This window comes from Puma concolor, chromosome C1 (genome assembly GCF_028749965.1).
Source record: "Puma concolor isolate L17-30 chromosome C1, mPumCon1.1.hap2, whole genome shotgun sequence".
NCBI lineage: Eukaryota > Metazoa > Chordata > Mammalia > Carnivora > Felidae > Puma > Puma concolor.
This window is the reverse complement of record NC_141674.1, coordinates 165,566,587-165,588,302: the sequence shown is the minus strand read 5'-3', so window position 1 is coordinate 165,588,302 and position 21,716 is coordinate 165,566,587. Positions and strand designations below refer to the sequence as shown.

Genomic DNA, 21,716 nt, shown 5'->3' with positions numbered 1-21,716 from the left:
TGTTTATTATTATTGAGAGAGAGACACAGAGCATGAGCAGGGGAGGGATACAGAGAGGGGGGGAAAATAGAATCTGAAGTAGGCTCCAGGCTCTGAGCTGTCAGCACAGAGCCTGACGCGGGGCTCAAACTCACAAACTGCGAGATCATGACCTGAGCCAAAGTCAGTCGCCTAACCAACTGAGCCACCCAGGCGCCCTGAATGGTAAGGGATTTTTTAACACACACACACATATACACACACAGAACCCAGTACCTGACTTCTAAACTCTGAAATTTAATAAGCCTGATGTAGTTTCAACATATTAAATAAATTAAATTCATAACATCAAAAAAAATTCATTGAAGCAATGTTGCTACATTTATTTCCTAAAAAATATAAAAAGTAATACCAGATCATGGATAATTAAACATAAAGAACTGAAGTTACACATTTATCTCTGTAATCCTCTAAAAATCTACCAAAATAACAGTGAAGAAATAGAAAACTGATAAACCCAGAAAGACACAAAGAAGGGGAGAGGAGACCAAAGCAGACCAGAAATATCTGCCCATTTTGTCAGATGGAAAGCAGACTTAGGGCAGAGGAAGCTGAAACCCAAGAGCATGCAGAGGAAAAAAATCAATGTGCCCACATCACAGAAACTAGGAAGATTCCAAAACTGGAGGCACCACGTACCACAGAGGGTGGAGGTGAGGTAAAGGACTAAAAATAAGAGTGGCTGAAAGTGTGTATAAGTATCACACAACTAGTCCACCCCCAACCTGGTAGGAGACAGAGGTCCATTCTCTGAAGAAACCCAACCAGAGAGACTCCTGACTCAAGGCTCAAGCAGCACAGCAGGGCGGAACTGGGTGGGTTGGGGCTGTTACACTGAAAAGAGGAACATGAAGGCAGAGTGTACGCACAGACCAAAGAGACCCACAGCACCCCCTCTCCCCTCTCAGCTCTCACACGCTGGTAACGAATTTGAGTACCTCCAAGATAAGAGAGATAACTATAGAAAAGCCCTACAAATGCTGATATGATAGTAGGGGTGGGAGAGGTTGGGATAGCCGCCAACAAAAATGGCAGCTCACTGTGCAATCAGTCTACAGTGAAGTCCACACGTCAAAAAGTCCCTCATCTCCCCATCAGCTTTTTAGTGTCTCACTCTTAAATATAAATTGTTAGGACAGATCAATAGATACTTGAGGAAAGCCTCGAACATAAAATACAGAGCCAAAAGAAGCCACAAAAAAGGAACTGACAGGAAACAAAAAATACAGAGAAGACAACTTCAAAGAAAAATTATAATGGTTAATATTTATTTAGCACTTACTAGGCACCAGGTACTTGCATAAGAGCTTTGTCCGAGCGGTAGGTACAACAAATATGCCTCTTTTAATATGGGAACACACAAACATATAAAGAGGTTAAGGGATCTGAACAAGCATACGGAAAGGAAGAAAGGAAAGGAAGGAGGAAAAGAGGGAGAGAAGAAGGGAGAGAAAGAAAGGAAAGGAAAGGGGAAAAAAGGAAAACAAAAAGTGAACCATACAAAGGACTGAGCAGATAAATGACAATGACATTCAGTGTCTCAAAGAGCAACTCTGAAAGCTCGACGGTAATACAAGGGCTTCAAAAAATCTTGTCAGCCTAAAATTCTACATGCGGCCAAGGTATTAATGAAATGTGAAGACAGAATAAAAACAGTACCACATAAGCAAGGTCTTTACATTTTTATTGCCCATGTATCCTTTCTCAGGAAGCCAATGAAGAATGTGCTGTACAATAAAAATAATAAACCAAGAAAAAAAAAAAAGAATACAGGATCCAGAGAATATGGGGATCCAACAAAAAAGCAGAAAGAATTCCCTGGATGATGATGAATAGCAGTCATAAGAAAACAGCCCTGCAGCCAACAGAGGAAGGAACTGTTCCAATTAAAGCAGAAGGAACAGGAGTTTCCAAGGTAGTATTTCTGAGAGAAAAGACAAAAAGGATCTGATGTATTTGGCCACTGTGAGGGGGAGTAGTATAGATCAGTCAGAGTTTGAGAGAGAAAACTACTCAAAGAAATTAAATAAAACAATTATTAACCCAAGGGGAGGAAAACCATAGAGAAAGAATGTGTTCATAGTACACTGAGCCACTCAATTGAGATCAACACTTATATTCTAATTATAATGTAAACACTGAATATTAATTTAATCCAAAAAGTGAAAACACTATTGGGAAGATGGAGGAGAGGGAGGGGAGTTGTAAGAGGAGAATTGCAAAATTTTTAAATGAAGTAGTAACATAAGCATCTTACTTAAAAATACAGAGGTAAATACCTGGAAAAATAATACAGCTAAAAGAAATGAAAGTAGTTATCTCTGGATATCCAGATTTGGGATAGGAAAAGGATAGGACAGTGGACTGTTTTTATTTGTGACAAGCCTCTCATATATTACTTACTGGTGGGAGTGTAAATTAATCCAACCACCTTGAAAATGTTTGGTCATTTCTACTAAGCACATGACTACCCTATCAGCCAACAATTCCATTCCCAGAAATATATCAAAAAGAAACAAGGCATAGAGCCACTAACATACACATATACAAAAATGCTCTTAAGCAGCTTGATCCTAATAATCAAATACTGGGAGCAACTCAAATGTCTATTAATATTAGTAGCAAACTTGAATCTAAAATTCCTAACTCCAGGGGTGCTGAGTGGCTCAATCAGTTCAGTGTTACGCATCTGACTTCAGCTCAGCTCTTGGTCTCATGGTTCGTGAGTTAGAGCTCTGCATCGGACTGTTTGCTATCAGCACAGAGCCTGCTTTGGATCCTCTGTCCTCCTCTCTCTGCCCCACCCCCCCCTCAAAACTAAACATTAAAAATAAATAAATAAAATACAATTCCTAACTCTAAGCTAAAAAGGGTATACAATGTCACCAATTGCTATTATGAGAAAGGAAAAAATATACAAGGATTATATATTTTTCTTGACTCTGAATTCTTTACAAAGAGCTTTTACTGAAAACTTTTAAATCAGAGAAATTCCAGAAACAGTCCCAGAAGATGATACCTACAATACTCCATAAAGATTCTAAATTCTATGTCTTCAATTATTACCTCTGAATCATATCTTCTGGGAACCATGGCTCAGATCTTTTTGCAAAAACTGGTCTTGAAGAATAAAATTTATTTGCATATAAGTGAAAGTGAAGCCAAAAGTATAGAGAACAAAAAAAAATCTGTTATCAGTCAAGTAGACCATTACAAATACCTTAAATCCTAGATTCAAAAGTTGTTATTGTTAATAATAATGCCATTGCTTTGATTAGATTATAAGACTAACAGTTTAAATGTTGGGAAAACCGTTTCAAATGTTGTACATAACAGAGTATCAGGAATACAGACAGGGATCCCATTAATCTTTCAGTAACATGGTGACAAGCTTCTGATTCTTCTCACTTCTCATTTCAGATTCCTCTGTCTTCTAAAACCAGCGTTTACTCTTGTAATTCCCAGTTATATGCCAGATAATGATTATCAGCTCAATAAATAAATGAACAAACATGAAAATCTCAACAATACATCAAATCACAAAATGAAGACTAAATAAGTCTAAAACTCAGTAAATCTTCTAGTTTTCCTCCTATGTGAATTTTTTTGATGTAGCAACAGAAACTCTTGATAATAAAAACATTTTTTAAAAGTCTGCTTAGTCATAACATAAAATTTATATTTAACCACTAGCTGGAATATGAATCAATGCAGTTTTCTTGAAGGGTAGCTTAGCAACATCTATGAAAATCCTAAATGTACATATCTTCTGACCCCACAATTGTATTGTTAGAAATCTATCATATGGACATATATGCCTAAAATCATGTAAGATATATGTTAGGATATTCATGCCTAATCCCTACTTATAGTACAATTATACTATACTTATAATATTTATACTTATAATAATAGCCTAATACCCACCAATAAGAGACTGATTCAGTAAACTGCGGTGAATCCATCAATGGAATATTTGTAGTCTTCAAAAAAGAATGGTGCCCCAAAACCTATAAAAAACCTATAAAACTCAGGGCAACGGAGTGGCTCAGTCAGTTAAGCATCCGACTTTGGCTGGGGTTTGATCTCATAGTGGGCTCAAGCCCCATGTCAGGTTCTGTGCTGACAGCTCAGAGCATGGAGCCTGCTTCAGTTTCTGTGTCCCTCTCTCTCTGCTCCTCCCCCCACTCCTGCACACTCTCACTCGCGCTCTCTCAAAAATAAACATTAAAATTTTTTTAAAAAGAACTTCTCGGGGCGCCTGGGTGGCTCAGTCGGTTAAGTGTCTGACTTCAGCTCAGGTCACAACCTCGCGGTCCTTGAGTTCAAGCCCCGCGTCAGGCTCTGGGCTGATGGCTCAGAGCCTGGAGCTTGTTTTAGATTCTGTGTCTCCCTCTCTCTCTGCCCCTCCCCTGTTCATGCTCTGTCTCTCTCTGTTCCAAAAATAAACGTTAAAAAAAATTTTTTTTAATAAAAATAAAAAGAACTTCTCAAACTCAACACCCAAAAAAACAAATAAACCAGTGGAGAAATGAATAGATATTTTTCTAAAGAAGACATCCAGACGGCTGACAAACACATGAGAAGATGCTCAACATCACTCATCATCAGGGAAATACCAATCAAAACCATGATGAGATACCACTTCACACCTGTCAGAATGGCTAAAATTAACACAGGAAACAACAGATGTTTGGAAGGATGCAGAGAAAAGGGAACCCACTGTTGGTGGGAATGCAAACTGGTGCAGCCATTCTGGAAAACAGTGTGGGGGGTTCCTCAAAAAGGAACATTACTCAGCCATCAAAAAGAATGAGATCTTGCCATTTGCAACAATGTGGATAGAGCTAGACTGCATTATGCTAAGCAAAATAAGTCAGATAAAGGCAAATACCATATGATTTCACTCATATGTGGAATTTAAGAAACAAAGCAAATGAACATACAGAAAGGGAAAAACATAAAGAAAGGAAAGCAAACCATAAGATACTCTTATGGAGAACAAACTGAGGGTTGATGGAGGGAGGTGGGTGGGGGTGGGCTATCATAACAAGAAGGACACTTGTTATGATGAGCACTGAATGTTATAAGTAAGTGATGAATCATTAAATTCTACTCCTGAAACTAATATTACACTATATGTTACCTCACTAGAATTTAAATAAAAATTTGAGGAAAAAAAAAGAATAGAGTTGCTCCTCAACCCAAATTCTTATACTACACTCCAAAAGACGTTTCTCATCTGGAATCTTCTGTATGGCTACTGAATGACATGAGACAACATACACCAAATGCAAAATTGCTTTTTGTGTTATTTTTCTTCTAAAGGGCCGGGGTAAAACATTAAAACACAGCTCAATAAGGCCTACAAAAGGCTAATTTATGTGGTCCAATGCATAGCTTCCTGTGAACTAACTTGATAGGAAGACACAATTCTAAATATCTAGAAGAATGAGTGGGAAACATTTATGCATTCATCCCCATACTCAACACATATTTACTGAGCAGCTACTATATACCACAACTGTTCTAGGCACTGAGAACAGAACAGGGACCTTAAAGTCTCGGCCTTCACTGAGTTTACATTCTAATGGAGAGAGATGATATGCAAATAAACCTGAAAATATGTATGGTGATTCCTATTTAGAAATACAAAGCAGTATGAAGGTATTGCTATTATAAGTAGAGTGGTCAGATGAGGGCTCACCAATAAAGTAACATTTGGGCATAAACCTGAAGAAAGTTAGGGAGCCAGCCATGTTCAAAGGCACTAAAACAGTCTTATGCTTCTACTGGTGTCTGAGGAACAAGACCAGTCTGACAATGCAGATTAAGGAAGTGAGTGGTAACAGGGAACATCAGAGACAACCAGGAGATCATGTAGGACTTACAGATACTTGTAAGGATTCTGACTTTTACTTTGCATGAGAAGAACAATTACAAGAAGGTGCTCAGCTGAAAACTGCTGGAATCTAACGTTTTAAAGGATTATAAGCAGTTATACAGAGATTAGATTGTAGACAGTAGAAGCATAGAAGCAGAAGCACTAGTTAGAAGGATTCTGGGGGCGTCTGGGTGGCTCAGTCGGTTGGGCGTCTGACTTCGGCTCAGGTCATGATCTCATGGTTCACGGGTTCAAGCCCCACGTTGGGCTCTGTGCTGACAGCTCAGAACCTGGAATCTGCTTTGTGGATTCTGTCTCCCTCTCTCTCTGCCCCTGCCCAGCTCATACTCTGTCTCTCTCTCAAAAATAAATAAATAAATAAATAAATAAATAAATAAATAAATAAATAAATAAAACATTAAAAAAAAAGAAGAAGGATTCCGCAATAATCTAGGCAAGAAATGGTGGTGGCCTGGATTAAGACAGGAGTGCTAGGGGGGACAAGAAGTCAGATTCTGGCTACATTTTAAAACTAGGGCCAAAAGGGTTTGCTGACAACTGGATGTGGATATGGAAAAAGAGGACTCCAAAGATGGCCCAAACTTTCTGACATAAACAACTACAACAATGGAAATGCCATTTACCAAAATAGGAAAAAGTGCAGGATGAGAAGGTTTTGGTGGGAGAAGGGAGACTTAGGAGTCTTTAGATGGACTGCTCTAACATCACTTCCTTGTCAAACTTTTCTGACAGGCAATGACTAGGAAACAACTCTATTCTCTTTTCAAAGACCTGGTCACGAAGGCAGTTATACGCTTTGAAACCAGATAAGCAGATTCTCCTGAAATGTTGAGAAGCCCACCCTTAAAGGCAACCCACACCCTTTTCTTTTGTGGACAGAGGTGACAGAAATACCTACAAATCAGTATAATCTTTGTCAACACTTTCCTGCAAGGATGGTAATATTGAGGTGTTAAGAAACGGGTAGAGCTATAGTTACTTATGCAGAATAAAAACACAACCAAGGATAGTTTTTATCTTTGATCTCTTCTGTTCCCTGCACCTATAGCCCACCGAGTTTAAAAAGTGAAAAGTCAATACCCAAAAAATAAAAAGAACAGACATAAGTCAATACCAAAAACACCAAATAATCAGATTAAAAAGTGAGCAGAGGACCTGAATAGAAATCCTTCCAAAGAAGACATACAGATGACCAATAGACACATGAAAAGATGCTCAACATCAGAGAAATGTATATCAAAACCACAGTGAGATTTATCACCTTTACACCTGTCAGAATGGCTAATATCAAAAAGACAAGAAATAAAAAGCACTGGTAGGGATGTGGAGAAAAAGGAACCCTCATGCACTATCGGTAGGAATGAAAATTGGTGCAACCACTATGAAAAACAGCATAGAGATTCCGATCCAGTCATTCCATTACTGAATGTTTACCCAAAGAAGGCAAAAACACGAACTCAGAAGATATAGGTATACCTATGTTCACTGCAGCATTATTTATAGTAGCCAAGATATGAAAGCAACCCAAGTATCCGTCGATGGATGAAGAAGATGTAGTGTTTGTATACACACACACACCATGGAATATTACTCGGCCATAAAAAGGAATGAGATCACTTATATGTGGACTCTAAAACACAAAGCAAATGAACAAACAAAAAACCAAAGATTCCCACAAATACAGAGAACAAATTGACAGTTGGCAGAGGGGAGGAGAGGAGGGGGATGGGTGAAGGAGAGTGGGAGATACAGGCTTGCAGTTATGGGATGAAAAAGTCACAGGGACAAAAGGTATAACACAGCATTATATGGTGCTGTACCTTATGGAGAATTACGAGCCTTCAGGAGATTTAAATTAAGTACACAGGTCGTATAATTAATATAAGGTAAGCAGAATAATATTAATGAGAAAATCCAACAAAACAAAACATTTCAAAAATTACGCATACCTAGTTGAACTCTTTGTTCCCAAAGAAATATACTAAAAATATCTCAGAAAGGATCTGGAAGGGCAAACTTAATGAAATTAAATTTAAAGCTGAAAAAAATCATCAATTTCTTTTACAGAAATAAATATGATGCTATCTGACAGGAGAAGGAAAACAGAATCTGCAATATTAAGAAACCTGAAATATCAAACATCTTTTAATTGCATTAGGTTAACAACAACAAAAAACAAACAAAAGGGCAAATAAAAATATTCAGTTCATAAAACTATGAGAAGGGAAACACAGCTAGCCAACAACAGGCCTGCCCTGTCTACTACATTTGCACAGGGAGGATGCTGCCTCATTGACATTCTGTCCTACCATCATTTAAAGGAAGGTGACTTTCTGTTGCTGACTCATACACCATACCAATGACTGGGTGACCATTAGCACATTCCCACTCCTTAATTGTCACTGGTTAAGTGCCTAGCATAACCTAATGGATCCTAACAGAGTACAGACTTAAGAAGCATACTGTTTGAGAAGACTAGAATGCCTTTTGAAAAATGAAAATCCTCTGCATCAATTTTAAGAATCAGTATAGACAGAACAGTAAGACTTAACAAAGCAGATGCCTCCCAGCGAGCCATCTCTGGGCAGGATCTGACTGTTAGAGAAAGGTCCTTTACCTGATAAGCTTTCTTCTTCTTTTTTTTTTTTTTTTAAATTTTTTATGCTTATTTATATTTGAGAGAGACAGTATATGAGCAGGGGAGGGGCAGAGAGAGAGACAGAGACAAGAATGTGAAGCAGGCTCCAGGCTCTGAGCTGTTAGCACAGAGCCCGAAATGGGGCTCAAACTCACAAGCCGTGGGATCATGACCTGAGCCGAAGTCGGACGCTCAACAGACTGAGCCACCCAGGCGCCCCAAAAAGTACTTTTTTAAAAAATAAGATAAAGAGTAAATATATGATTTCTGGTTTACAGTACATACCTTATATAAAATCTTTTAAACAAGGCAAAAACAACTGAATAAAGATGTTTTGATATTGACATAAACGCTTACTTTATGAATAATTTTTCAAAGTCCACACACTGACAAAACTGATAAATTATTGATAACAGGCCTCCCCTCCAGACTGTAAGCTCTATTAGCACACACTGACCATGTCTATCTTGTTCACTGCTTTATCCTCAGCATACTATAGGCTCTCATGTAACACTTGCTCGAGGAATAAGCCATAGATATGCACAATAAATACAAACATACCTAAGTTTGTAGAAAACTAGTAAACTACAAAAAAGACTAGCATTTTGTTATTTTATGGAACCAAAGATTACTGCATTAAAAAGTTAGATGTAACTCCTGTTAAATTCAGAGTTATTTTTTAAAATCAATAAAATGACAAATATCAGTAAGCAGATATTGTTTTAGAAAAATAGTTACAGGAATTTCACTGAAAAAACATTATCAGAAACCACAATTCAATGAGCAGAAAAAGCTTTTAAATGGAGCAAATCTGGTACCAAAACCATGAAAAGCTAATGAAAGCACGTATGAAGACAGATCACAACAGAGAACAGATCTTCCTTAATACAACTCTCACCTGAAAACTACCTTTGGAATAGTTGACTCAACTTTAGATATATCAACACCTGACAGCTGTAGGAAAAAAATCAAGTTCAGAAGGAAAGCAACAAATAAAGATAACAAGAATAGGAAAAGATACAAGCTCTCCCTGTTAGAATTAAATATAAGTAAAAGTTGTAAGGTCAATATTAAGCAGAAGGAGCGATAAACTAGTCAAAAGGCACAGAAAGAATAATTCTTACAACCCAAGAACCCAAAGCAACACCAGTTGCATATTTGGCACTCAATGAACAACTTGGGAATAAAGAAAGGAAACTACTTTTTTTTTTTTTTTTTGAGCTCCTATAACGAGTATTTTAAAGTTTTATATTTTACAGATAAAGATTCCCAATTGAGAAAAATAATAACAACAAAAGCCTACCAAATTTTAAATTCTTAGGATAAGCTAAATAGTAGATGTGAGGGATCTAAAATGTATTCATTTTGATAAACTAACAGTAACTCCATATTGGATCATTTACCAATAAACAGCACCAACTATTTTCTTTCCGCTTCACTATTCCAAAAACAAAATGAACATTTACTTGTCTTACAAGTTAAATACACAAGAATACTCTTTGCGTTTAAGCAATAAAATCAACATTGCTTGCTCATAAAAATATAAAAATAAGGGCGTCTGGGTGGCTCAGTTGGTTAAGCATCCGACTTCGATTCAGGTCATGTTCTCACGGTTCGTGGGTTGAAGCACCACATCGGGCTCTGTGCTGACAGCTCAGAGCCTGGAGCCTGCTTCAGATTCTGTGTCTCCCACTTTCTCTGCCCTTCCCCTGCTCGCACTCTGTCTCTGTCTCTCAAAAATGAATGTTAAAAAAATTTTTTTTAATAATATAAAATTTTAAGGGAATTGTTCTTAAGTTTTTCAACATTTATTTTTGGGACAGAGAGAGACAGAGCATGAACGGGGGAGGGGCAGAGAGAGAGAGGGAGACACAGAATTGGAAACAGGCTCCAGGCTCTGAGCCATCAGCCCAGAGCCCGACGTGGGGCTCGAACTCCCGGACCGCGAGATCGTGACCTGGCTGAAGTCGGACTCTTAACCGACTGCGCCACCCAGGCGCCCCAAGAATTGTTCTTAAGTTTTTAAAAGATCAGGTGCTTTATACTGATTAATATTGTGGAATTTAAGGGATTATAAACATAGCTTCTAAATGTATATAGATCACATTAACAAAGTTACCAAATTCTAGATAGGGAAAAGCAATTTTCAGTCTAACCATGTAAAGCTATCCTTAGACAGCAGACCTCCGGTTTTCTTTCTTAGGACAAAGCTTCTATTCATTTCATAATTAAATTTGAAATATTTCACGTAAGAATTCCCTACGGACTATTCGAAAACATGCAATACCATTTTCAGGGCACAAAATGAAAATGGTTCTGATTTTTAATTCATATCTTGTTTTACCAGGACACAAAAGAAAATCTGTGACAACAACCAAAGAATTATTTTCCCCCTTACTGAAGAGGCATGTTTTAAAATTAAAAACCATGAACAAATCTACGTACAAAATAATTCATTTTTTATATCAAACAGCTGCAGACCCTGTAATTGAAATAATGTATCTAAGGTTACAAATGAAAAGTGTTAGGTATCATTCTTGAAGTGACAGATTAAGTTCCTAATCCAGTTAAAGTAATAGCCATATTTGTAGTTTAACATAAATTAAGACCTTAATTATATTTGTGACTATTTTAAACAAAATAACAAATTTCTTTGTACCTGAGAATGTAATTTATAGCAAAGCCAGGTTCATTTTCCAAACCAATCTATTTCACACTGCAGAAGTACTCTGGTATAATGGTATAATGTAATTCTTGTTGTAGAATGTTGAAAGAGTAGATACACTAAGAGCACAGAAGAGGTTTGAAGATAAATGAAGATGCTATTCATTCAAGGGTAATTTCATCTTAGAACTATATGAAGGATGTTTCGTTCACACAGGCTAGTCTATGGCCTCAAATTTAAGTGTATTTTCAGCTCAAATATAATGCTGCTAGATCGATTATGCTGATACTGTGTATCTAATAATGAAGAATTCTAGCCTTTTTCTATTTAAAAATAGACTGCCATTTTTTCATCTTACTGCTAGGTCTTCATTGTTCTGCTTAATAGCAACAAATTTTAAAATCCGCTTGCTATTTACTTTTTAAACAGAAAAGTATATGGTTGACATTCTAACTTGCAATCTCTCCTGACTGCAGGAAAGCGCATTTTTGCTAAGTTAAAGAGATACTTAGGTTAGCAAACCATTACCCTACAAAACCATTTTATTTCACTAATTACTAACACTGACAACTCTAAAAGCCACCTAACTGTATTCTGAATATACTTCACTCTCCCAAATCCTGTAAAGACTAATTTAAATGTTTTATGTATACCATACCATTCATATGCTGAGAAATTAATACTGAAAGTGTTTTTAATTTGCTAAATTCTGTTTGTAATTTCAGGTCAATTTTAATCACCTCAATTTAAATTATCTTTTCTGAAGATCGCATTTTATATACTTAAATCCTTAAAAGCATAAATCACCAAAATACTTTAATACTCTTGGTCTATAAAAGTGATATGACATTCAGTCTGAAGAATTTAAATTCAGTGATATCAAGGAAGCAGCCTGTAGCCTCCATTTTTCTCATTTTAGAATACTGAAAAGGATTTCACAAGTCCCCTTATGTAACAAACATTCCCTAAATTCCCTCTATCTCTAAGCTTTCCTTCCCCCCGTTCTAATCTTGAAAGAAAATACAGAAGCCTCATTTTGCAGCAGATGATTCAAGTGGAAGAGATAAACAAATGTCAAAAAACTTTAAGATGCATCTATTTAAAGAATGTTTTTCATAAAAGTGTCCTCTTAATTCTCTATTAAAATATATCCACTGGTGTCATCTTTGTCAGGTTTGAACTGACACCTAAAAATTGCATACGACCATAGCCAATTTGTTTAAGGGAAAAAATCTATCCAACCAAACTGAAAATTCAAAATCATTTCCTCTACAGCTGTCAAGGTACGCTGTCCACGGTAGCCATCTGAATGCCATGACACGTTTACAGTGGCTCTATTTTCATAATCACTGTTATTTCTCCAGTGGATCAATGGACTCGCGGCCCAAAGGAGAGAGAGCTACTCCTTTCTCCTGCTCTTCCCAATCACTACATGAGGATATTATCATTTAACTGCTAATTAATATGCCCACCTAAAAGGCATCATTTGCTAAAAGGAAAAGGCAAGGGTCAGCTAACAATTTATCAGCAGATCTGACATGTTAGTGTTCATGGCCCAGAATTAACAGGGCCTATAAAAATGTCGACTTTTTAAAATGATACAACATATTCAACAGAAAGAAAACAGGTGGGTTTTTGTTTGTTTGTTTTGTTTTCTGTTGTCTTACCTTTCATTTTTAGGGACAGAGTATTTATCCACAAAAAAGTAGGGAAAAACTAGAAAATTAAGTAGAATAGTGATATTTCCCTTAACCGGGCTTAAACGTCATTCTTACAGGAAGTGAGTATACAAACTAAGTGAAGTAAAAAAGCAGCATTCTCTTTTATGCAGCGTTCTAATAATGATCATCAGTTTGAGACACTCCAAAAATAAATTCAAACTTTTACAATAGAGTAAGCCATACAAAAAAGAAAAACAGGTTTCTTTTTAAATTGGATTCATATACAATAAACAAAATCCCTTCTAAAACTTGCGAGAAAGTAACGTTTTATTATATGCATTCACAAAATACGTATTTATAAATCTTTGTAGTCAAAATAGGCTCTAATTCAACATTCAACATCATCTTGTATTTCTACTGCTATTTCTATTGCTTTCACTGTTTTCAAAAGAACTTCTCGTTTATTATCTGACTTGAGTGAGCTTCACAATAACTCATAATATAGGTAAGACTGCGTTTATCACATTTCAGGGATCCAAAAGCTGAGAGACATTTATTTTTCACATCTTAATGTAATCTATAAATTGCAAGATACAGCTTGCTAAGAAATGTCAGAAGTGATTCTTGGAATTAAATGTCCACTTATTTTTGGATAAAAATTCAAAGACCTGCATCACTGGACTGGACTGCTATGCTACAAAGTGTTATGAACATGGATTCTTGACTCCAGACTCCCTGGGTTGGCACTCCCGCCCTGCTAAGTACCACCTATGTAAGTTTGAGCCACGGGCTTTAACTTCTTAATTTGTACAATGGCAATAATAATACTACCTACCTCCTAGAGTTGCTGTGAAAATTATCTCTGATACCTGAGGTACATTTAACAAGACCTGGCACATGGAGTAAGTGCTGTGGAAACTTTAGGTTCGGTTATTATGGTTGTTCTCACTAACATTGCCTGCAGGATGCGGATTACAATAGCACTACCTCATTTAGTTGTTGTAAGGACTGAATGAGTTAGTAAGAATTAAGTGCTCAGCATAGGGACGAGCACGTGGCAGGTACTCAGCCAATGCTGTTGCTGTCGGTTACCTCCACAATTTGTGGGCTCTGTGACCTTGGGCAAAAAAGCTTTCCTGGGGCGCCTGGGTGGCGCAGTCGGTTAAGCGTCCGACTTCAGCCAGGTCACGATCTCGCGGTCCGGGAGTTCGAGCCCCGCGTCGGGCTCTGGGCTGATGGCTCGGAGCCTGGAGCCTGTTTCCGATTCTGTGTCTCCCTCTCTCTCTGCCCCTCCCCCGTTCATGCTCTGTCTCTCTCTGTCGCAAAAATAAATAAATGTTGAAAAAAAAATAAATAAATAAATAAATAAAAAAAAGCTTTCCTTCGTTTCAGTTTCCACATCTTTAAAAATGAGGTTCCTAAGAGTACCTTCCACTAGGGTTATGGGAAGGACAGAATGAGATACTTCACATAAAAGCTCTCAGTAGAATGCCTTCATCAATAAAAGTATTCAATACTTTTTTTTTTTTCAACGTTTATTTATTTTTGGGACAGAGAGAGACAGAGCATGAACGGGGGAGGGGCAGAGAGAGAGGGAGACACAGAATCGGAAGCAGGCTCCAGGCTCCGAGCCATCAGCCCAGAGCCTGACGCGGGGCTCGAACTCACGGACCGCGAGATCGTGACCTGGCTGAAGTCGGACGCTTAACCAACTGCGCCACCCAGGCGCCCCAAAAGTATTCAATACTTTTTTTTTTTTTTTTTTTTTTTTTTTATTTTGGGGACAGAGAGAGACAGAGCATGAACGGGGGAGGGGCAGAGAGAGAGGGAGACACAGAATCGGAAACAGGCTCCAGGCTCCGAGCCATCAGCCCAGAGCCCGACGCGGGGCTCGAACTCACGGACCGCGAGATCGTGACCTGGCTGAAGTCGGACACCTAACCGACTGCGCCACCCAGGCGCCCCAATACTTTTAAAACAAATCTTATTCAGTATTTTTTTAAAAATACATTGTTTGAATTAAAGTATTCAATATTAATAATTTGGACACAAATTCATATGTGTCAAAAAAAATTCTTAAGCCTAACATTGATTTTAATTACTCGGGTGTGGTTGGACATCATAAAGCTTGCAAACTTGCATTCCTCCTGCTGACATGGATTATATACACTCCTGTCAATGAACAGGAGAGAAAGAAATAATAACCAACATTAGCTGCGTATTTACATTACACCAAGTACTTTTCTAAGTGTTTTTTCTATATGTTAACACATTCAGTCCTCATGACCTCCAATAGAATAGCTTCTATTGTAACTCCCTTTTACAGATGAGGAAACTTGAAACAAAAAGTAATGTTTAAGGCATGCTGTATTTGGAAGAGACCAACTGCTCATTTCACTTGTACAAAGCATATTCCAAATCAGTAAAGGCCTAAACTTCTTGAAGAAAATAAGACGTTTTTTATAGAAAACTTGCAGGGGAGTTCATATGTATTTGCTTACTGTATTTCTAGACATATGCTGTTCCATACAAGAGCCATCAGCTACATGTGTCTACTGAGCACTTGAAATGTGGCTAGCACAAACTGGGATGTGCTGTAGGTGTAAAATAGACATCAAATCTTGAACTGAATATAAACAAAAGTAAAACATCAGGGGAGCTTGGGTGGCTCAGTAAGTTAAGCGTCCTACTTTGGCCCAGGTCATGATCTCCTGGTTCATGATTTCGAGCCCTGCACTGGGCTCTGTCCTGACAGCTCAGAGCCTGGAGCCTGCTTCAGATTCAGATTCCCTCTCTCTGCCCCTTCCCCACTCACATTCTGTCTCTCTCTCTCTCTCTCTCTCTCTCTTTCAAAAATAAACAAACATTAAAAAAAATTCAAAAAACAAGAAAAACCTCCCATTAACAAATTTTGTACTGATTACATGTGAAAATGATAATATTTTGATACACTGGGTTAAATAAAACATTATTAAAGTTAATTTCATCTGTTTCTTTTTATCTTTTTTAATGGGACTATTACAAAATTTTAAACCACGTATGTGGCCGACTTTACATACATTATACATCTGTCAGACAGTGGTTTAGGTTTAGGAAGTAAGACAATAGTAACAGAATTATTATCAAAGTTCTTTTCCCAAACACACACACATAGATTGATGTATATATAGATATACATACATATATACTGCTACACACACACACACACACACACACACACACACACACACACACTGCTCATGAGAACCAGAGGAACATGCTACACTAATATGTCACTACACTCAACATACAAGATTGTTATATGACTAGGCAAACACTTCAGGTAACACCAAAATTTGTGAATGAGGGGGGAAAAAGCAAATCTAAGAGGAAATATCAGCCATGGGAAAAAAATTTATTTTCTTTTAAACTGAAATCATAAGGGTTCCTTTAATCAAAAAAGATCTGACCACTTAGTTCCAAGAATATAATAAATGCCAAGTCTATGTGGTAGGCAAAATTTAAATTTCCTGATGGCTTAACTGGCAGACTATTAAAATATCTGATGCTTTATATCTGGTATCTTCTAGAAAGATCCAGTTTATGGATACCTGTCACATTGTTTTCATCAATTTTACACATTTAACTGATTCCTCTAAACGGATACTGGTCCACTATATAGAAGAAAATTACTCCATAAAGTTTACATCAGATATCTGGAGAAGTCACATTTATAGTCATGGCTACTATCAGCTGTCAAGTCAAAGAATATTGGAGAAAACCAAGAATTTTTAATATATGCTGGTTAATTTATCATCTAAGTGACATATGTAGGATAACAAAAAAATTGAAATGCTTAAGCAAAATTCTGCATTTTTAAAAGGTTCTTTTTTTCTGGCTTTATATTTAATTGCAACTATGATTTAAAAAGCCATGGTTAAAGTAAATTAATAGGAACCATAAAAACAGAGTTACTAAATAAAGTACACACTAAGATTTCTTTTTTTCTTCCCTTCCCCAGATTATTTAAAACATTTTTTTTAATGGTAATATACTGGTATCTTGGTTTGCACTGAAAACTAGTTAATTCCAGGGTTTCTCAACATTGACACTATTTTCATTTGGGGCTGGGTATTTCTTTGTCGTGAAGGGACTGTCCTGAGCATTGTAAGATGTTTGACAGCATCCCTGGCATTTACCTAACAGATGCCAATCGCACCGTCCCCAACAGTTAGGACAACCAGAAATGTCTAAACACTGACAAATGTGTTTTGTGGAGTAGAAATTTCTTTCAGTTGAGAACCCCTGGTCTATTCCTACTCAAAATACCTTCTTATTTGGTAAAAATTACTTCAATAATTTTAGGGGCTCTTCACAGGGGATCTCCAGATAGCGTCAGCAAGATCAGTAAACCCTGCAACCACGTGCAGAATAGTCTAGGTATGTTTCCATTTGTGTATGCGCTCTGGCATGTTTTCTGAGAAATGTTTTACAGTTTTCATCAGGTCCTGAAAGAGTTATCCCAAAAATGGCAATGAAAAAAAAGGGTTAAGAATTAGTGCTTCAACTAAAAGATTCACTGTGTCTTGAAGCTATTTTTTCAAAGAGAAACATTGAAAATACTATTTTATACACAGCTAATAATTTGCTTGTGCTATCAGTTATCAGGCACCACACTTACAAACCTTTCATTCAACAAACACTTACTGAGTATATCCTGTATGCTAGGCACTATGTTACTTATTAAGTATCTGAAAGCTAAACTTAGGTTCTCCCTCACCAAAAAAAGAAAAGACAAGATTAACAGCAGCATAACGTCTGTATTTATTGCATACAATCACCGAGAATTTCTGCTTCTCTAAAGTGAACATAAGAAAAAAACACACTAGTTATAAAACTAGTATCTAAAGATAAAATAAAGGTAAATAAATAAAATAAATGTAATTTACTTTTTTGGTAAAAAGACTTAAAGTAAATCTAAAAGAAAGAAACTCATAGATCCTCATATGAATAAATTATTGTCCAAATATTTCTTTCCATGTTTTCCTTCTTTCCCCGTCTTAAAAAACACAAAAATGTACTGAATGGCATGCTACCAGTCAGTCAGTAAACCCAGAGAATACCAAGTTGAATAAGAAAATGTGAGATGACCAAGTGCCTAATATCATGCCTAGAACACAGCAAAAGCTCACAGGCCCTTCTCTTCCCCTTCTTTCTGTCCTCCAGAAGCTCACAGTCCCATCTCCAAAAATGTCACACGTCTTAAGGTTTCTCTTTTATCTTGTAGGTGTTCCACAATAAAATCCTCTTTGTGATTCAAACTATGTAAGCTAACTAAATAATAGCTAACTGTAAAACATCTGAATAATTTTAATTCTATAAATCTACATAAACATTTCTCTCTTTTCTTTTTTTTAGTGAATTGTGGGATATTCATACAGTGGGATAACATACATCAATAAAAATGAATAAATTAGAGGTACATCTATCAATATGAACAAATATAAAAAACAATGTCAAGTACCAAAAAAAGAATCAAACAACATATAGAGTTTGTTTAAATTTACATGAAATAAAAAAATGATCTATAATACTAGTTAGGTTTGTTCCCTTTTTATGTATGCATAAGTTATCAATAGTCTAATCATACGATAAGCAAATTCAGTACAATGAAAGAGAAGGGAGACGGAAACAGAATCACTGAGGGTTATACTGGGCCCGTTAGCAATATCTGTAAGAATTTTTTTTTCTTAAGTTTTTATTTTAATTCCAGTTAATTAATATACATTGTTATATTAGTTTTTAAAGCAAATAATCCCCACATATCCTCTTCTTCCTATAGTACAGTGTAAAGTTTACAGGACCACTAGCTTTTTTTGGATTCCACAACTGTGATCTACAATGTAAAGAGCCACTGCATTCAATAAGTGGTCTGGGGGTAACAGATACCAGTACAATCATAAATACAAAAGGAACAGCCAGAGAAGAGTATGTCTACTTTAAGATTGCCAAAAGGATTTAGGCTAGAATGAGCACAATGAAAGAACGATACTTAAAAATATGTGGTAAATAAATCTTTACAAATAAGTTATTAAATTGTATCCATAAATGAACTTGTCACCACAAATAATTAACACCATCATATCTAGTCAAAAGCCAAACTACGAAGAGAATACATCTAGCATAGAAGTGATTTTTATAAAAAGAATGAAGACTTTTCTTTTATATACTGATAACAATTAACTGAAAATATTACATAATAAAATTGCAGTTCACAGATGAGATGTTATATTGATAATGGTAAATCACACAGAAAAATTGTACACATACGACATCAGAGACTTCCTGGTGAGGAAAAAACACTTGCAACTCAAAGTGAAAAAATATTACATTATTTACATATTTACCTGCACAGCAAGAGAAGCTGCATTGTCAGAAAGCAAAATTTGCTCCCCTGTGGAAATACAATGAAAGGTCTGAGTCAAAAGTGAGATTGCTAAACAAGTATAATACACTTATAAATGTTTTTATTTTAAAACACTATTCCTATTTTGAAAAATAAAAGGTACAGCCTTTCATCAAAGTAATTACAAAGTTCTCTATCAATGCTATTGTGCAATCATAATTTTGATTAAATTATCACAATATGTACACAATGATAAAACAAGACTATTTCCTCCAAAACTATTTGATCATTTATCGTATTTTATCAACAATATTTAATTAAAATCACTCACTTAAAAACAAATTCATTTTTCAAGTTTTCAAGAAATATTATTCTTCTTTTCATTAAGTAAAACAGTATGTTCTCAAACCCCTCTAGTTAAAAGTAAAAGCATTCAAAACCATATAAAACCAGCTTGCAGTTAATATTGCACAGAGTGTCTAGGTCTGTCACACAAAAGAAAGATGACAAGTTTGCAGCAATAAAAATTCCATGCTTAGAAGACTAGGGCTGCTGCCTATTAGTCTTCATTACTTTGCAGTCTTCTGACAACTGCAGCAGGCTGCCGAGCCCCAAATGGGGTCCATAATGTGATCTGATGATATATGAAGAGCTGCTAAAGGGAGCCTGAACCATCCTAGCCTATACATTTTAACAGTTCCTTTCTACTGAGAGCCCACTTTACCACAGGACTTCAAAAATCTGCTGTGTCAGCTATTGGTGCAGTAAATCTGCCAACTGCTCCTGCAACCACATCATTTTACGCTGCCTACAGCAGCCAATATAATGAGTCAATAATAAACTAAGAACCTTATAGGCCATGAATAGTTGGTTTACACTGGCAGATACAAGTTTAGGCAAACTCTCCAATACAAATTAGATGAGAGAATCCCTTCTTTATGTTTTATGTTCTCTCAGAAGTAAATGACATTATCGACGGGTTTTTTTGGTAATAAGTACATTTTTATACATAACCATTTTTAATCGTGAACAAGTACCTACCTTTCAGTTGCTGATATAAGGTAGCATTTTCGGGCCAAGGCTCTGCAGCTGTGGAAACGAGGCAGTGATAATCAGGTACATAAGGCAAACACATATCAATAACCAAATTAATAAGCACAAACATTTGCCTAGAGCATTTAACTGAAAGTCGATCGCCAGGGGCGCCTGGGTAGCTCAGTCGGTTGAAAGTCGATCGCCAAGGTTACCTTATATATATGGCAATAATCACACCACCTTAGATCGTATGGTATCCTGTGTAAGTAGGTTAGATAATTTCTTTTACATGCATGTTTGGTTTCTTATTTGGTGGCGGGTTATATTGTTGTTGTTGTTTTTGTTGTTGTTGTTTTAATGGAGAAGAAGTGGAAGACATCTTGCCCAAACAAAAGTGAAAATTTATTTATGTATTTTAATATGAAATTTATTGTCAAATTGGTTTCCATACAACACCCAGTGTTCATCCCAACAGGTGCCCTCCTCAATGCCCGTCACCCACTTTCCCCTCCCTCCCACCCCCCATCAACCCTCAATTTAGTCTCAGTTTTCAAGAGTCTCTTATGGTTTGCCTCCCTCCCTCTTTTTTTTTCCCCCTTCCCCTCCCCCATGGCCTCCTGTTAAGTTTCTCAGGATCCACGTAAGAGTGAAAACGTATGGTATCTGTCTTTCTCTGTATGACTTATTTCACCTAGCGTAACACTCTCCAGTTCCATCCATGTTGCTAAAATGGCCATATTTCATTCTTTCTCATTGCCAAGTAGTATTCCATTGTATATATAAACCACAACTTCGTTATCCATTCATCAGTTGTTGGACATTTAGGCTCTTTCCATAATTGGGCTATTGTTGAAAGTGCTGCTATAAACATTGGGGTACAAGTGCCCCTATGCATCAGCACTTCTGTATCCCTTGGGTAAATTCCTAGCAGTGCTATTGCTGGGTCATAGGGTAGGTCTATTTTTAATTTTTTGAGGAACCTCCACACTGTTTTCCAGAACGGCTGCACCAGTTTGCATTCCCACCAACAGTGCAAGAGGGTTCCTGTTTCTCCACATCCTCTCCAGCATCTACAGTCTCCTGATTTGTTCATTTTAGCCATCAAAAGTTAAAATTTAAAAACTGAAACAGCCTATATGCTATTACTTTAGCCTCCAAAAAACAGACATCCCAAAATGTTACTTATAAGATACTGAATTTGATTCACTATCGAAAAAAAGTGAAACAATATTTATAATATTTTACTGTAAACTTTTAAGAAAGTAAAGTTTAAAAAAAAATTTTTTTTCAACGTTTATTTATTTTTGGGACAGAGAGAGACAGAGCATGAACGGGGGAGGGGCAGAGAGAGAGGGAGACACAGAATCGGAAACAGGCTCCAGGCTCTG

At 36.7% G+C, this 21,716-nt stretch overlaps 1 protein-coding gene and 1 long non-coding RNA gene across 2 annotated transcripts in view; both read right to left on the bottom strand.

The window, feature by feature from the left end:
* Positions 1 to 21,716, bottom strand: part of MTX2 (metaxin 2) — a 66,568-nt gene that overhangs the window by 23,420 nt on the left and 21,432 nt on the right. Inside the window, exons 2-3 of the mRNA XM_025934880.2 lie at positions 20,335 to 20,382; positions 19,295 to 19,341 (exon numbers count right to left, since the gene is read on the bottom strand). Coding sequence (XP_025790665.1) covers positions 19,295 to 19,341; positions 20,335 to 20,382 — 95 coding nt within the window. The remainder of the gene's footprint in view (positions 1 to 19,294; positions 19,342 to 20,334; positions 20,383 to 21,716) is intronic.
* Positions 20,383 to 20,830, bottom strand: LOC147578553 (uncharacterized). The gene is made up of 2 exons (XR_015255335.1): positions 20,541 to 20,830; positions 20,383 to 20,499 (listed from the first exon to the last, which is right to left on the bottom strand). It is a non-coding gene; the product is annotated as an uncharacterized LOC147578553 (long non-coding RNA).